This window comes from Erinaceus europaeus, chromosome 17 (assembly GCF_950295315.1).
Source record: "Erinaceus europaeus chromosome 17, mEriEur2.1, whole genome shotgun sequence".
Classification (NCBI taxonomy): domain Eukaryota; kingdom Metazoa; phylum Chordata; class Mammalia; order Eulipotyphla; family Erinaceidae; genus Erinaceus; species Erinaceus europaeus.
In genome coordinates, this window is record NC_080178.1 from 62,066,165 (window position 1) to 62,083,260 (window position 17,096).

At 48.3% G+C, this 17,096-nt stretch overlaps 1 protein-coding gene across 3 annotated transcripts in view; it reads left to right on the forward strand.

Annotated features, from left to right (window-relative positions):
- The window catches only part of ARRB1 (arrestin beta 1), a 98,973-nt gene that overhangs the window by 33,388 nt on the left and 48,489 nt on the right, over positions 1-17,096 (forward strand). Inside the window, exon 1 of one of the 3 annotated variants that reach the window (XM_060176819.1) lies at positions 12,478-12,591. The exons of the other annotated variants lie outside the window; for them this stretch is intronic. Coding sequence (XP_060032802.1) covers positions 12,587-12,591 — 5 coding nt within the window. The 5' untranslated portion in view covers positions 12,478-12,586. Of the gene's footprint in view, positions 1-12,477; positions 12,592-17,096 lie in introns of those variants that run through there. 3 annotated transcript variants of the gene reach the window in all.

Genomic DNA, 17,096 nt, shown 5'->3' on the forward strand with positions numbered 1-17,096 from the left:
TCAGCCTCAGTGCCCTGGGGGCCCTGTACCAATGCAGCTCCTTCGTATAGGGGCACACAGTCGCCTTGTGTTCATTTGGTGGTGCTATTTGCCAAGGATCTTTACTTCAGGCAGGAGGTGCTAAGGAGTCATCCCCCCTCCCCCGCCAATTGGAAGGGGCCTAGTATGTAGTGTCTGTTCCCCTTCTCTCTCTAGTCTCCCCAACTACCAGCTGAGGTCCCACGGCCTTCTGGGCTGCCAGACTGGCCTCCTCTGCATCAACCTCTCCCAGCAGAACTTCTCAGGGTGAAGCAGACCCATGCCCAGCCTGATGGAACCCCCTTAGGACTGTACTCCCAGCACTCTGCACAGAGCCTCAAGCAGATAGATACCCACCAGACATTTGTAGAATAAATAGTGGGGGCAAGGAGGGGTCAACAATGCAGAGATGGAGTGGTGAGGACGGACAAGGTGCTGTGGGAGCACTGACTTGGGGTGTTGAAGTGTGGGTGTGGATCAGACAGATGGACAGGGTAGGAAGGACACCCCAGTCAGGAAGAACAGTCTATGCTAACTCTGTGATGAATGTGGAAGGAACTTTCCTCCCATGTGGGAATGGGCACCATGGCATCCGGGGGTGACATGCACTGTTAGCCTCCTCAGCAGAGTCCCAGCTCCTGTGCTGTCAGCCTGGCTTTAGAAGGCAGCAGGGGAAATGTATGTCTAGGTGGATGACACAGTGTTTAGAGTATATGATTTGCAAACACATAGTCCTGAGTTCAATCTCTGGCACTGCATATGACATAGTTATACTTTGGTTCTCTTTCTTATTAACTGATAGATCTTCTTTAATCAAATCGAAGGGCTGGAACATGGTTGAGGAAATCCCCAAGTGCCTGGCCAGGCCTGGGCCTGGAGACTGAGTGAAATCTGTCCTACAGCCACTGACTCTGCCCTCCTGAGCAGAGTAGGTCTCTGGACTTTCAGGCCAGCTGTGGTTGAAGCTTGCTTTATGAGAACACTTCAGAGAGCATAGGTTCAGTCCTGGTTGTCATAGTTTTCTGGCTGTGCAACTGACTTTTTATTTTCCTTTTTTAATATTTAAAATTTTTTATTTACTTGTTTATTTTTATTTGATAGGACAGAGAGAAATTGAGAAAAGAAGGAGAGAGGGAAAGAGGGAGAGAGAGAGAGAGAGAGAGAGAGAGAGAAAGAGAGCGAGAGATCTCTAACACTGTTCCACCACTCGTGAAGCTTCCCCCCACAGGTGGAGACCAGACGGTTGAATCTGGGCCCTTGCATATTATAACATGTGCTGTCAACCAGGTGCATCACTCCCTGGTCCCACACTTTTTTTTTTTTTTTTTTTTTTTTGGTCTCAGTAGTTTTCTAGTAGGTTTGAATCTGGGTGTACTAAAAAACTAGTCTGACATTTTCACCAGGTCTATAAAACAGTTTGAAGGAATTGCCACAATATTGACTCTTCCAAATCATGGTTATGGCTATATTGTTCTGTTCGTTTGTTTTTCTTTAAATTTTAAAAAGATATTTTGTGGATTGCTTAGATATTTCACCTGGGATATTGAGTCCAGCTCCCACTGCTCTGGGGGAAGCTGTGATGCTAGGTGTGTGACTGACTTCTGGACACTACAATATCTTCTTTTTTTTTTAAAAAAATATTTATTTATTCATTTCCCTTTTGTTGCCCTTGTTGTTTTATTGTTGTAGTCATTATTGTTGTTACTGATGTCGTTGTTGTTGGATAGGACAGAGAGAAATGGAGAGAGGAGGGGAAGACAGAGAGGGGGAGAGAAAGACAGACACCTGCAGACCTGCTTCACCGCCTGTGAAGCGACTCTCCTGTAGATGGGGAGCCGGGGCTCGAACCAGGATCCTTACGCTGGTCCTTGCACTTTGCACCTCATGCGCTTAACCCGCTGTGCTACTGCCGGACTCCCTTACAATTTCTTCTGTAGTAAGTTCCTTCTTCTCAGGATTGGCCCTTTCTACAAGGCCTGAAAGTGATTTGAAAGATCCTGGGCATCTTTAACCTATAAGACATCTCCTCTCCACAAGGTCCTAAATTCAGAATCCTCCATTAGATGAGCATGTATCTTCCAGACCACAGCATCAGCACCAAAAATGCACTAGTTAGAAATGCAAACCTGGGGGCTGGGCGGTAGCATAGCGGGTTAAGCGCACATGGTGCAAAGTGCAGGGACCAGCATAAGGGTCCTGGATCGAGCCCCCGGCTCCCCACCTCCAGGGGTGTCACTTCACAAGCAGTGTAGGATGTCTGAAGGCGTCTATCTTTCTCTCTGCCTCTCTGTCTTCCACTCCTCTCTTGATTTATCTCTGTCCTATCCAACAACAATAACAATAACAACAAGGCCAACAAAATGGGAAAAATGGCCTCCAGGACCAATGGATTCTTAGTGCAGGCACTGAGCCCCAGAGATAACACTGGAGGAAAAAAAATCATACTCTAAAGTTCAATGATTTATCCGCTGTGCCATATCCCAGACTCTTCCCCCCTTCAAGTAAATATAAACTTAATTTTTGGAAAAAAAACTGTGCCCAAGAGGTGGCTCAGTGGCATTGTACACACATAGGGTCCACGTTCATTCCCCAGTTAGTGTTCTGCTAAAAAAAGAGACAAGAATCCCAGGCAAATCTCAGGTCCATATGTCACCTATTCAGTGGGAACTCTGGGGCTTAGAAAGTCTTCCTGGTGATGACCAAGTGATATCTACTGTCTCAGGGAACCTGTGTCCATGGGTGTCTCACAGGAAGTTTTGCTCTGGGCCTGAAGTCAGAGCACAGGGATGCCCAGAGTGGCTTTGTAGTTGGAATACTTGCTTGCATGGTGTTCTGAGCTCAGAAGAACTTCTCCACTGTCTCAGTGCTCTTATCTGAGATCTGAAGTCAAATGCTCTACCACTGAGCTACACCCCCTTATCTGTGATCTGAACAAGGGCTCCATGTTTTCCTTTTGCACAGGACCCACAAACCACATAGCTGGTCCTCATGCCAGCTGTCCTTGGGAAGTTTCTCTCTCTCTCTCTCTCTCTCTCTCTCTCTGTGTGTGTGTGTGTGTGTGTGTGTCCATCCATCCTCATTTGCACAGCTGGGGACAAGGTCCATCCTCCTTGGGTGATCAGAGGTGTCAGCTGACACAGGGTTTAGCAGTTGCATGGTGCCTAGCCCAGACTGGGGTGGAGTGGCTTTCTGAGGCAGCATTGGGCACATCTCCGGAGACACCAGAGCTGCAGACAGACACCATATAGTCTGGAGCAGGAAGACAGATGCCAGGAAGTGTACCCAGAGAAGTCTAAGGGGTCATCTGAGCAAGCGGGGGTAACTGGAGGCTTTATGAAAGTGCAGAGTAAACAAAAATATGACACAGAGATGGTGTCAGAGAGCATGGGTGGGATGCTGCCATCTGGCCTGGGCCTTTCCCTTCAAAAAGCCCTTGACTAGGGGTTGGGAGCCAGCTCACATGGGAGAGGGTGTGTCTTACAATCATGACACCCAGGGTTCTAGTCCAGGCACCACATGGGGCTTCAAGGAGGTGGTGTTACTTCTCATTTTTGTCTCTCCTTCTCTCTCTCTCTCTCTTTTTAAAAATCTATTTTATTTATTTATGAATGAGAGGGACAGGAGGAGAGAGAGAAAGAACCAGACATCACTCTGATACATGTGCTGCTGAGGACCAAACTCAGGACCTTATGCTTGAGAGTCCAACACTCCATCCACTGTGCCACCTCCCAGACCACCTCTCTCCTTATCTCTCTAAAAAAAAATTGAGACAGAGAATAAAAGATTGGACTGAGACTGGGGCCAAGTAGTTGTCTAACTGGTAGAGCGCACATATTACCATGTACAGGGACCCAGGTTCAAGCCCAGTGTACAGGAGGGAAGCTTCATGAGTGGTAAAGCAGTAGTGCAGATATCTCCCATTCTATCTCCCCTTCTATCCTCACCTCCCTTTTAGTTTCTCTCTGTTTCTATCAAATGAAAAAAAGAAAGACCATTAGAAGTAGTGTATTCATAATGCAGGCACCAAGTCCCAATGATAACCCTGGTGAAAATTTTTTAAAAAGTGTATATGGTGGGGCTGTGGAGGCTGCTTAGCCCCAAACCACAAACCAATACCCACCGCCTCTCATCCCCTCAAATATCAATAGCATTGCCCCTGCCCTGGCACTTCTTGCTGCAGTGCAGGAATGTAGCTTTGCCAGCAGAGGTCACAGGTGAGTTATTTGCCCTCTGGGTGTTGTAGGTGTGGTTAACTGATGGGGTGGGATTGCTGGGAGGATGCTCAGTCCTGTTTTCCCCATTGATGTGGAAGTGGGACCAGGTATGGGTCAGGAACCTCTCTATCAGACACGGGGGAGCCCTCTCTTTAACTGTGGAGAATGAGGCTGAACATTCCTTTCATGGAAATGATTAGTTAAGATGGAATATCCAATTTGGGGGACCCAGAAGCAGTGGCTCCACACATAGCTGCTGTCTAAGTCTCCTGGAATACCCCTGCCTCAGGGTCCAGCTGAGATGAAAATACACCCATGAGAGATATCACAAAGGGGTGCCCCTACCACACATTCTGAATCCAGGTCCCACTCTCTCAATGCTCAGAGTGGCTTCCCCTAAGGTCACCTAGGTAGTGAGTAGCAGACCCCAGAGCCCAGCCACAACTCCTCACTGACTCTGATAGTGACTTGGGCACTAGTCCTGTAATTCTTACTCTTTTTCTTCTCACTGCTAGGGTTTCACTGCACTGGGGCAACTTTTCCAGATCTGTAAACAGACAGATAGACCATAGCACCAAACTTCCTTCATTGTGTTGGGGGTTGGACTCAAAGCTGGACTGCATGCATGACAAAGTTGATGTATTATTCAAGAAAATTGTTTTTGCTGCTTTCATGCTGTACCAGGGATTGAACCCAGGGCCTCCTGCAAGCAAGGCATGCACCCTGATGCTGAATCACCATTTCCTGGACCCTGGGTTCCATTTCTTATGAGCAGAGAGAGACTGAGTTAATCTTTAACCACCACAGGACTCATTTTCCTCTCCTGGTACTGGGGAAGAAGGATAAGAATTCCTCCTCCAATGGAACTTTAATGATCAAAGAGAAGTAATGGGGGTTTCATCTAGCTGTGGTTAGTCCTGCAAATGCTACTCATAGACCATGACCAGTGTGTGGCTCTGTGTGTCACAGGCCTCCCTATCACAGAGAGTAGAGCAGAGCAGGACTCTAGAGGACCACAGGTATCATAGTCTCTTCCCTGTCCTGTCACTGTGCACCCCTGCCTTCTCCTAAGACTATCTTCTGATCTTGAAACCCTGGTGGGGAGCTTTATGTACCACTCAGATTCTTAGGAAGTTAGTACCATATGGAGGGGAACATGCTGAAGGAGTCATAGACCTTCTTGGAGGCTCACTTTCCTCATTTGCTAAACACGAGTGGGAATGCCCAAATATCGGTCAACATTACATGTTGTTACCAGTGGTTTGTAACACCACAGACTTATTTTCTGAAAGTTCTGGATAGCAGCCATCCTAAAATGGGTCAGCAGCTTTCCCTGCATTCCTTGGCTCCTGGCCCCATCTTCCACCCCCAAATCAGCAGCTGCCATCTTTCTCTCTCTGTCATCATTATATCAACTTGTGTCCCTCCCACCCACCTGCCCCCTCTCATCCTTGTGATTTCATAGGGCTCATCTAGATGGTGCAGGGTCATCTCCCCTCTTCAGATCCTTAAGGCACATCTGCAGAGTCTTGTACCCGATGATGACAGTATGGTCACAGTTCTTGGAGTAGGGAGTTGGGCATCTTAGTACTCATTATTCATCTGACCATGTGCACCTTGCTTGGTAGGGTTCTTGTGAGGATTAAATTAAATAAAAAAGTGGGAAAGGTCTGAATGGTACCTGGGACATGGCGGTCAGTCCCTTGATATACTTTATTTTATTTTTCTTTTTCCTTTTTCACTTTCTTCTTCTTTCTTTTTAAGAGAGAGGGTAAGAGATAGAGACAGAGACAAAAACAGAGAGAGGAGGAAAGACACCACAGCACTGCTCCACAACTTTTGAAGCTTTCCTTATGCAGGTGTTCTCATGTTGTGGTCCAGGACCTTGAACCTGGGTCCTCACTCATGGTAGTATGTGCTCTACCAGGTAAACTATACCCATACTCCCCAGTCCCCATACTGCCCCCCTCACTGGGCTTCTGTTTTCCCATCCATGAGATGGGTACCTTAAGCTCTAGTAGTGGATACCCACCTTAGAGTATGTCATGTAGGTAGACCCGGCCCAAGATTCCTTGGAAGCAGAAGGATTGAACTCTGGCCTGGGGCACCCCCACCTTCAGAATAGCCCCTCTGACTCTCCCCAGGCTGAGGCAGCCCCCTCCAGTTCCTGGCCTTTGTGCATTTCCCATCACTTCCAAGAATGCTGATGGGAAAGGCTGAGCTCACTGCTCCCTGGAGAGGCGAGGGTTGGAGGAGAAGGAGAGACTGGCAGGCACAGAGAGGAGGGAGCGAGGCCAGGAGAGGAGAGGTACAATGGAGAGGTTGTATTATCAGCATTCAGGATGAGAAGGAGGGCAGGGCAGAGTCTGCAGATTGCTCTCGCTGGGCCACCTCACTTGGGGTCCCTTTTGAGAGGTCAGAGAGGTATGTGTTCACATTAGGATGGGAAAATGGTGTCAGGCTGTCAGGGGTCTGACAGAAGCACCCCTTCCTTCATGAGATGAAGCCTTCTCAGCTTCTTAACTTCCCACCTTCTTCACCAAGAAGCCGGTCTCCATTTGCCCTCAAGTTCCTCACCTTCCCAAACTACACTTTTATATTGTATGTGTCTAGGTGCGTGATGTGTGCCAAGGGGCCAATGCAGCTATGGGACTGAGAGAACCAAATGAGAGAGGGATTTTGACATGTGTCCTCTGCTATTTGAGGACTGAAACCCCACTCACAGGCAGGCATTTGTGTCAGTATTCTCTCTTCTTCACCTTGATGACCTGGTAGATTTGTAGCTATCCTTCAAGTCCTTATCCTTTGTAGTTATCCTTCAAGTTATCCTCAGATGTCACCTGCCCTCTGTGACATCCTCAGCAGCCCCTGCCCCTGAATTCCAGTAGAAACCAAGTTGTTTCTCATAGTACCTTTGTAGGATAGTTGTTACCCCATGTACCTGTGGTGAGGCAGGAGCAAAATTTTGGGGGGCTATGGGAGAGCTGACTCCCTGGTCTGGCCTAAGCAAGGTCCCTACATCAACTATCTAGTCCTTAGAATCAAGCAGGTTGCTACCACCAGCTCTGCCCAACACACACGCAGACCCAGCTTAACACAAGAGGCCACACTACCTCTGCCAGGGGCCTCCATGTTCTCTCATGATGTGAAGGCTTGTGTCCATGGCCCACATCTCCCTAGTAATGATCAGGATGCCAAGTGGATTGTGCCATTTCCTGAGAGGGTGGAACCTGAGCTCAGGGAGGATGCAGCAGGAAACTCGGTCTGGGCCTTGAGGGGCTTATTCCAGAAGCTCATCCGTTGTATCCTGAGCACCCCAGGAGGTCTGGGATCGGTCCCTGAGGCTTAAGAGATACACGGAGTCCCAACTCAGTGCTGGGGGACATGAGGCTCCTCCATCTGCTGGTGGTGTATTTTTTGAGTCTTTCCCCCAACAATGGAAGAGTCCTGAGAGTCTTGTTAGCTGTGGCCTCTCTTTAAAAGTAATAGAGCAATTGATGAGAATGAGAGAGAAAAGGAGAAAGGACCAGAGCATCACTCTGGACCTTCCATTTGCAAGTTTAGTGTTTGCTCCACTGTGGAGGAGTCCCGGGGTGTTGCGCTGGCCTCATGCACTTACAGTCTTGAACCTGGACTGGGTGCTGGGAAGACACTGGTGCATTCATTCCCCTCCACTCTCTGGAGGGAGATTGCACTGCCCCATCCATTAGCATGCTGATGTGTCTCGGGTTCTGGCACTGGATGTGTGGGCGTTGGGGCTGGGGAGATGGAGCTGATCCTTAGGTTGCCGCCGCAGACAGGTCGATGGTTCAGGAGGGGTCAGCAGCCCCTTATGAGACACAGGAAGGAGCAGGTGGAGGGCTCTGGGTGGATATCGGGGCTGTTCACCCCCAAGGCCATGCTGTGATTTGAAGAGAGGTTGGGAGGTATCTGAGTGCCTCTCCCTGCCCTCTGTCTCACTGGACACAGCTTCTCTTGGCTGGCCTTGGCAGTACCCACCTCCTGTGAAAGCCTGTGCATTCTTGAAAGCAATGGGAATGCATTTCTTTAACATGCTCGATAATTCAACCTTGTCCTGAGAGCAGGTTTCTGTCTCTCCCAGCACTCTGGCCTCCCCAGAATGCTTCAGACCCATTATCTTCTCTCAGCTGCCCTGGGAAGGGATGGGGGCATGAAGCAATGTGATTTGCACTGGGAATAGGAGAGCCAACAGGAGCTGAGGCAGCCATGGAACAGCCTATGACCACCCAGAAAGTCTTGATGGTGGTGTTGGTGTTGGTGAGTGCTTTCTCCACCTAGGGAGCTCTGGCTGTGCCAGGACATTGCCTCACAACTGCAGTACAGACTGTTGAGATAAGAGGTCTGCCCAGTCCTGGCCTTAATTGCTTTGCCATGCCCCCCCTCTCTGCTGGTGCCTTGAGATGGTGTGTGTGGGGTGTGTGTGTGGGGGGAGGGAGATACTCACTGGCTCATGACCACTGAGCCTCTAGCCTGGAGGATAAGGAGGCCCCCTTCCCCCACCCCCAGGGAATAATGCCTCCTCTCCCCCTTGAGTTGTCTTCAGGCTTAAACTTGAGAAATATGCAAAGTACCTACCAAATCATTGTTATGGTGAGTTTTTTTTTCTTTCCAAATTTTAATATAACTACTCAGTAAGATTTCCAAAAAACATTGCACCAAAGCAAAGGACTTTGGGGATGGAGAACACAAAGTGAAACATAGACTGGATGTAGTGTATTACTCCAAAGCAAAGGACTCTGGGGAGGGATAGGAAGAAAGCTTCTGGAGCTTGTTATACAATGAAATTATATGCATATGTCAATGACTGCACTGTAAAGCAGTAACCCCCCCAATATAAAGAGAATATTTTATGAAATGTCACAATTTTTGTTTTAAAAAATTTCCAAAAGGAAGATAATTATGACACAGAGATGACTGATAAACTCATGTCTTATGAGTTTATGATGACTGATAAACTCATGCTTCCTTGGAGAAGCTCTGCTGTCCTAAACTCCACCACTGCAGGGCCAATCTGTACACACTTAGGATCGATTCTTTCTAAACTAAAGTATCCAATTCTCACAAGCATTGGTATTATACTTGCTCTTTTAAAATTTTTTTAAAAATTTATTTAGAAAAGGAGACATTAACAAAAACGTAGGCTAAGAGGGGTACAACTCCACACAATTCCCACCACCAGATCTCCGTATCCCACCCCCTCCCCTGACAGCTTTCCTATTCTTTCTTTCTTTCTTTCTTTCTTTCTTTCTTTCTTTCTTTCTTTCTTTCTTCTCTCTTTCTTTCTTTCTTTCTTTCTTTTTTCCTCCCTTTCTTTCTTTCTTTCTTTCTTTCTTTTTTCCTCCCTTCCTTTCTTTCTTTCTTTCTTTCAAAAAGGAGACATTGATGGGATCGTCTGTCCAGGGAAGTCTGGTCACCATCTTGCTGGCATCCGGAACCTGGTGGCTGAAAGACGACCCCATCAATGTGTCCTGGAGCTCCGCTTCCTCAGAGCCCCACCCTACTAGGGAAAGAGAGAGGCAGACTGGGAGTATGGATCAACCAGTCAACGCCCATGTTCAGCAGGGAAGCAATTACAGAAGCCAGACCTTCCACCCTCTGCAACTCACAACGACCCTGGATCCATACTCCCAGAGAGATAGAGAATGGGAAGGCTATCAGGGGAGGGGATGGGATATGGAGATCGGGTTATGGGAATTGTGCGGAATTGTACCCCTCTCATTCTATGGTTTTGTTAATGTCTCCTTTCTTAAATTAAAAAAAAAAAGGAGACTAGCAAAACCGTAGGATAGGAGGGGTACAACTTCACACAATTTCCACCACTAGATCTCTATATCCCATCCCCTCCCCTGATAGCTTTCCCATTCTTTGTCCCTCTGGGTGTATGGACCCAAGGTCATTGTGGGTTGCAGAAGGTGGAAGAAGGTCTGACTTCTGTAATTGCTTCCCCGCTGAACATGGGCAGTGACTGGTTGATCCATACTCCCAGTATGCTTCTCTCTTTCCCTAGTAGGGTGGGTCTCTGGGGGAAGCGGAGCTCCAGTACACATTGATGGGGTCGTCTGTCCAAGGAAGTCTGGTCAGCATCATGCCGGCATCTGGAACCTGGTGGCTGAAAAGAGAGTTAACACACAAAGCCAAAGAAATTGTTGAACAAATGCTTGCTCTTCTTAACTAATTAAGCAGAGGGCTTGGAGCAGTTTTCATTTCTTATTTTCTGCTCTGTGACTTTGGACAGGTTCCTTAAGTTCTCTGTGTCTAAGTTTCTTTTTTATAGTGTTTTTTATTTATTTAGTATTGGATAGAGACAGAGAGAAATTGAGAGGGGAGGAGGGGGTAAAAGGGAGAGAGACAGAGAGACACCTGCAGCCCTGATTCACCACTTGTGAAGCTTTCTCCCTGCAGGTGGGGACCAGGGGCTTGAACCTAGATCCTTGTGCACTGTAACGCATGTACTAAACCAGGTGCACCACCATCTGGCTCCCTCTGTGTCTAAGTTTCTTCGTATGGGGGGTAGGCATAAGATTAGCTACCTTACTGTGTTCTTGTGAGAATTAAATGAGCAAATATATTATTTTTAATGGCTCCTGATTTATATTAAATGTTTAATGCACATATTCAAATAATGTTTATTACTGCTTAGTAAGAAAATATTGCTGATAACTTAGGTTGCTTTTCAGTAAACTTGCATTCCACTTAGTTTCTACTAAGGGCTGGCCCTGGGCTTGTGTGGGCATTGGTCTAGGGGCTCAGCTGCTCTCTGGCTCTGTCCAGTCACCTGGGCTTCTGCCTGGGATACAATCTCTTGCTTCTAGCCCTGGGGGCCCTAGGTGAGGCTGAGCTCATAAAGTGTCAGCAAGGCACTTTGAAGATCAAAGATACTAAATAGCAGCTCCCTGGAGCTGGTGTGTGTCTGTCTGGAAGATGACTGTGGTGGGTGGTTGGGACCAGGCTGAGGGCAACACCCAGGAAAGGCCCGTGATATCCTCAAGGCAGGACCTGGGAAGGGCCCTATTCTCCCCTTGCCTGGGTGCCTCCAGCCATTTCAACTGGAATAGGGGCTGCAGGGCATGGGCAATGACTCAGGGAGAAGAGGTTTAACCAGGGAGTGACAGAGCCAGCTGCCTACACATCTGTTTGCATGCAGGCCAGAGCTGGGGTGTGCCCTGTTAGGACATCCTCTTACCAGGGATCTTCCAGTGGTCCATTTTGCCATCCAGGAGAAATTGATGTTCATGATTAGACAACAGGTAGTGGCCTCTGCTCAGACATTTATTTGTCTTACATGTGTGTGTGTGAGAGCTCCTTCCAGTTGAGGGCATGAATAAGAAAGACATTGTCACAGGGCTCTATGAAAGGGAGGGATCTCAAGGACTTCCCCCAGCTTTGTTCCAGATGGAAACCTTTCTCTGGACTTGGACCAATCTCAAGTAAGCATCAGGAACCATTGTGGGGGTGAGAGATGTGCACTGGGCTCACTCTGGTGGGAGGCTCCTAGTTTGATGGAGGCAGCATGTCCTTGCCCTTCAGGAGGGGCACTGTTACCCATCTGGGAACATGACTTCTGTCCCCCAGGACTCCCCAGCCAGTGGGGAGGAGGCCCCAGGCTTCTTGCCCTCAGGCATGACTGTTATCCTGCAGGAACTTCCTAGCCACTATGCTCAAAGACCACCTTATTTGATGTGGAATCTGCCCTCTGCCCTCAGGAAGGGCCCCATCTGCAGGGGGAAGTTCATCTGATATGCCACTCAAGGAGCTTTATGTGCTGGCCCTCAGGTCCCCTACGCACATTGGTTCACAGGACACATGGGTCTCCAGAGAATGGTCACAGAGTGCCAGGAGGACTTGGGCCTGGTTGCCAGGGGCCAGGGAGGAGTGGAGCTATTGAGAGGTCCAGGGAAAGTGAGAGTGACAGGGAAGGCTCCCCAGTGAGGTGCCTTTGGGGGACCTTAACATCAACTGGGGATGAAGAGTGGAGGAAGAAAAACTGGGTCACTGTGGGGAGGCCCTGTCTCATCACCAGATGACTGGGTGCAGAGGCCTCCAGGGAGCTCAGCCCATCTGCCTGTCTGCTCAGGCTGAGCACAACTGCTGGCCTAGACATCCGCCCTCCCAGGCCTGAGAAGCCCAGAGGAGGAGAGGAAACAGGACGCGTAGCAGGAACGCCTTTTCCTTTTCTTTGTAACTAACCCCTCACTTGGGGTTGAGGAGAGCTGGACCTGCAGGCCTTCCAAGGTCTGACTGTATCTGGGCAGCTTCTTCTACCCTGTGCCCCCTGCCTGTGCTGCTGGGGGCTGGTCCCTGAACACTGTGGAACACAGGCCTTTCATGGTGAAATGGGGTAAGGCTTCCTGTCTGTTCCCCAGGATGTGGTTATCTCCCTCCCTTTGGACAAGCAGCATCGTTTACCTTTTATCCCTGAGCATGTCCTGTGTGTGGCCTGTTGGGGGGCAGGGCAGCACACAGGCCAGGAGCAGGTGTGGATACACACAGGGAGTGGCTCTGGTACTTGCCTGAGGAGTTGGGGGGACACAGAGATGCCCCAAGGTAGTTGAGTGTGGGGTCAGAGAATGTCTGGCTGGAGATAGAGGTGTGGACTCAGTGGAGTCTGGAGACAACTAGAGTGGCTGCAGGGAACAGGCCCCACCTGAAGTCTGAGGTCTGGAAAGGGCCCCTGAAGGGCAGAGCTGGCTGGGCACAGCTTCAGAGCCTACAGAGAGCTGGAGTCTGAGCAGGCAAAGAGAGCCCATGGCCAGGACCTCCAGAGACCAGGAGGAATGGATACTAAGGTAGATCACTGGGTTTGATGCTCTTGGGGCCAGGAGTGTTGAGGTTTTTGCCTTAGCAGACTGGTAGTGGTGGTGGTGGTGGTGGTGGGATGAGGAGAACTACCCAGATGGCTTGGAACATAGGGAGCAATTCCTTCAGTGAGCTCACTTTTTTCTTTTCTTTCTTTCTTTCTTTTAAATTGTCACCAGGATTGTCGCTGGGGCTAAGTGCCTACATAATGAACCCACTGCTTTCAGTAGCTTATTTTATGAATAGAGACAGAAATCAAGGGAGGGAGGAGAGAAAAGACAGGGAGAGAGACAGGTGTAGCCGTGCTTCACTACTCTACCCTCCTGCAGTTGGGGAATGGCAGCTTGAGACCAACTCCTTGTACATCGTGGCACATGTGCTGTACTGAGTGCACCACTTCTGGACCCCATACTTGCTTTCTTTCTTTTTAATGTCTTTCATTCTGCTCTTACTCTTTTTTTTTAAATTTATTTTTTAGTTTTCATATGTGAGAGAAATTTTCACATGAGATGAAGAGAGAGGCCAGAGCACCATATAACCATGCAGTACTGGTACATGTAGCACTGGGGTTCAAACCTAGAAGCTCAGCCATGCAAGTTCTGTGCTCTGCTGGTTGAGCTACTTCCCCCATTTCAGTATTTATTTATTTATTTAACCAGAGCAGTGAATCTGGGACCTTTGCAGCCCCAGGCATGAAAGTCTTTTCCTAACCATTATGCTATCTTCCCAACCCCTCGGCCTTTTTGTTTTGTTTTTAAGATTTATTTGTTTACTGAAGAGAGAGAGTGACACCAGAATACTGCTCAACTCTGGCATATGGCAGTTATGGGGCTTGAACTTGAGGCCTCAGGCTTGCAAATCCCATGTGCTATCACTGAAATCTCTTCCCCCTGTGATCATTCTTTTATTGAGCTCATCATGCCAGTCCAACCTCTGCTGGCTTGAGGCCTTCTGTGAGAGTACCTGTATACTGGTGTAATGCATGCATGGTGTACAAGAGAGGTGCAGATATGTGGATGTGCTTAGTGCTTGTGAGTGTGTGTGGTCTGGAAAGTGGAAGGGTCTGGTCTGGTGGAGTGCATGTGCCTGCAGATGTGTGTGGTACAAGGTGGGGTGTGGAGAGTGTGTACAGGGACACATTTAGGTTCTGGTGCTGAGCTACTGGCCTGGTCTGGAGACCTAGAAGGATCCACCAGGCTTATGAATTCCCTTTCTCTTTTCAGGTGACACACTATGACAAAAACTGGCCCTCAAAGGGGGGAATTAAAGAGGGTTACGAGGGCTATCAGAAAGGGTGGTGGGGATTGTAGTGTTTGCCAGTCTCTGTGGTGTCGGTGCTGCCATGGTGATTTCATTGCATTGCTTGTGATTTCACTGTCATCAAGGGCAGGGCTGGGAAGTAGTGCACAGTGAGTTCTCACACACCACCCAACCATCCACATCTGTAGACATAGCTCACCTAGGAGCATCTCAGTGGAACTCAGCAAGGCAATTAGTAAGGGCGATGTTCTGAGTATGTGTTCCCTTTGTGTTAATTGAATCGACTTTGTTGTGATCCGGATCAGATTTCTCACTCTTGGCATCGTGAGCATTCAAGCCAAAGCATCAAACATCGTGCATGCAGCCTGCTCGGTGCCTTTCACCCCTCCTCCAAGTGCCTTCAGACATGCCAGATATCCCTGGAGGATATTTGTCATCACTGGAAAAGACTGGGTTTAACAACTGTCTCTCAAAACTCCTTACAGTGTGGGCTTTCACGGGTTTGTGTGAGCGAGCTATGTGTGTCACAGACACATACTGATCTGCTCTGACATTTTATGAAAGGCAAGATGGGGAAAAAGTATGTTTTTGTATGAACATCTCTGTCACTAAGACTTTATATGCTTAGACATATACACACGTAAGAAACAGAATTTTAATATGGTTAAATTTGACATTAAATCTTCCTGCTAGGAAGATTTAATGTCAGACTCACTGGTTCGCAAGTCTGGGACACTTTAAGCTGTAGCAAACAAGGAAGGCTTCCTGAATGAGGTGACATTGGGGAGACTGGGAAGGATTACAATTGGGAGAATGATGGAAATATTTTACAGTGAGAGGAAACTGCAGGTGTGTCCCTGAAGATTTCTGGAACATGCAGGTCTCAACAGGGAAGAACATCATCTGGTTTTCCATCCAAGACTGGGAAAGAGACAGACAATGAAATACACTTTCTTGTATTGAGAAGATACTTAGTGTTAGAGTGCAGAACTTGCATGCCCAAACCTCTAAGGTCCTAGGTTTAATCCCAGGCATAATTCTGTGTCAGAGATGAGCAATGCTCTGGATTAAATAGATAGACTGATTAAAAATTAGTCTGTTAAAAAATGAAAGTGCCAAGCAGCTGGGTGGTAGCACAGTGGGTTAAGCTTATGTGATGCAAAGTGTAAGAATTGGCGTAGGGATCCTGGTTCAAGCCCCCAGCTCCCCACCTGCAAGGAGGTCGCTTCATGAGCAGTGAAGCAGGTCTGCAAGTGTCTGTCTTTCTCTCCTCTTCTCTGTCTTCCCTTCCTCTCTCTATTTCTCTCTGTCTTATCCAACAACAACGACAGCAATAACAATAATAGTAACAACAACAACGGTAAACAACAAGGGCAACAAAAGGGAAAACATGGCCTCCAGGAGCAGTAGATTTGTAGTGCAGGCACCGAGCCCCAGCAATAACCCCAGAGCCAAAAAAAAATTAATTAATTTAAAGAAATGGCAATTGCTGCTGGAGATAGCTCACCTGGTACACATATTATTAGACTTGAGACCCTGGGTTCAAGCCCTGACACCACAGGAGAGCATCAGGATGGCGCCATGAGAACTCCAAGGGTGGTGGAGCAATGTCTCTCCTCTATCTTATCTGTTTTTTTTACCTCTCTTAAACAATGAATAAAAATATTGGCCTGGGGAGACCCTTCAGAGGTGACATCTTGCATGACTGAAACCCCAGTGCCATAAAAACAAAGCAAGGGGCCAGGAGGTGGCACACCTGGTTGAGCACACATATTAGCAAGTCTACAGGGGGTCTGCTTCATGAGCAGCAAAGCAGGTCTGCAAGTGTTTATCTTTCCTTCTATCTTTCCCTCCTCTCTCTCTCTCTCTATTATTTACAATAAAAAATGCCCCAAGGTCTTCTTCCCCAAAAGACACATGGGCAAGGGCCCTGCCTGGGCATTGAAGGGGAGGGCAGTATTGGCCAGTACAGCAGTAATTACGGTACTGCCTACATTGGCTTCCTTCTCTCATTTCTATTCTAGCAGAGTCAGTCTAAACCTTCAAGTCTATAGGGCTCACAGCACCCCATTCAGCACACAAGGAAAAGTTTATCTCACGGAAAGGGCAGGGTAGATTGGGCCTAGGTCACCGGTCTCAAGGCAAGTCTCTTGCTTCAGCGCCTATACTCTCTCCTTACCAGTATCCACCCCTCCCCCACCCTCTTTCCTCAGAAGGCTGGACAGCATTCAAGCATGGTCTGTGGGCAATTTGCACCCTGCTGCCATTCCTCATGTTGGAATTTTCATTGACCTTTGCCTTTCAGTGCTCCAGTTTCATGGGATACACAGAAATGTGCTCCTTGAAGAAACACTTCCTTTCAGGCCAACAAAATAACTCACTTGGATAGTGTGCTATTGTGCTATGTGTGCAACCCAGACTCAAGCCTGGCCCTCATTGCATTGAAGGAAGTTTCGATGCTGTGGTGTAAACACAGATGCCAGCCAGAAAAGTGAACTTGACAATGTTAAGGAGGCTGTCTGCCTAGAAGCCCATGGGGAGTCCAGAGTTTGGGAATATGACTTGGTCAGATTGCCATCCTTCTTCTCCTCCTCTTGCCAGATATGCTGAAGTAGTCAGGGAAGGCTTCTTGGATGAGGTGACAGTGGGAGCTGTGCCAGGGGGCCCTGCAAAGACCCACCGGAACCATGTGGGATTTTGATGGTGGATTTGGCAGGAGTCCCAGAAGCCTGGGGCTCCCCTCCCCCTGGCTGTTGACTCTGGGGGCAGCAACCTGCCAGACTCTCT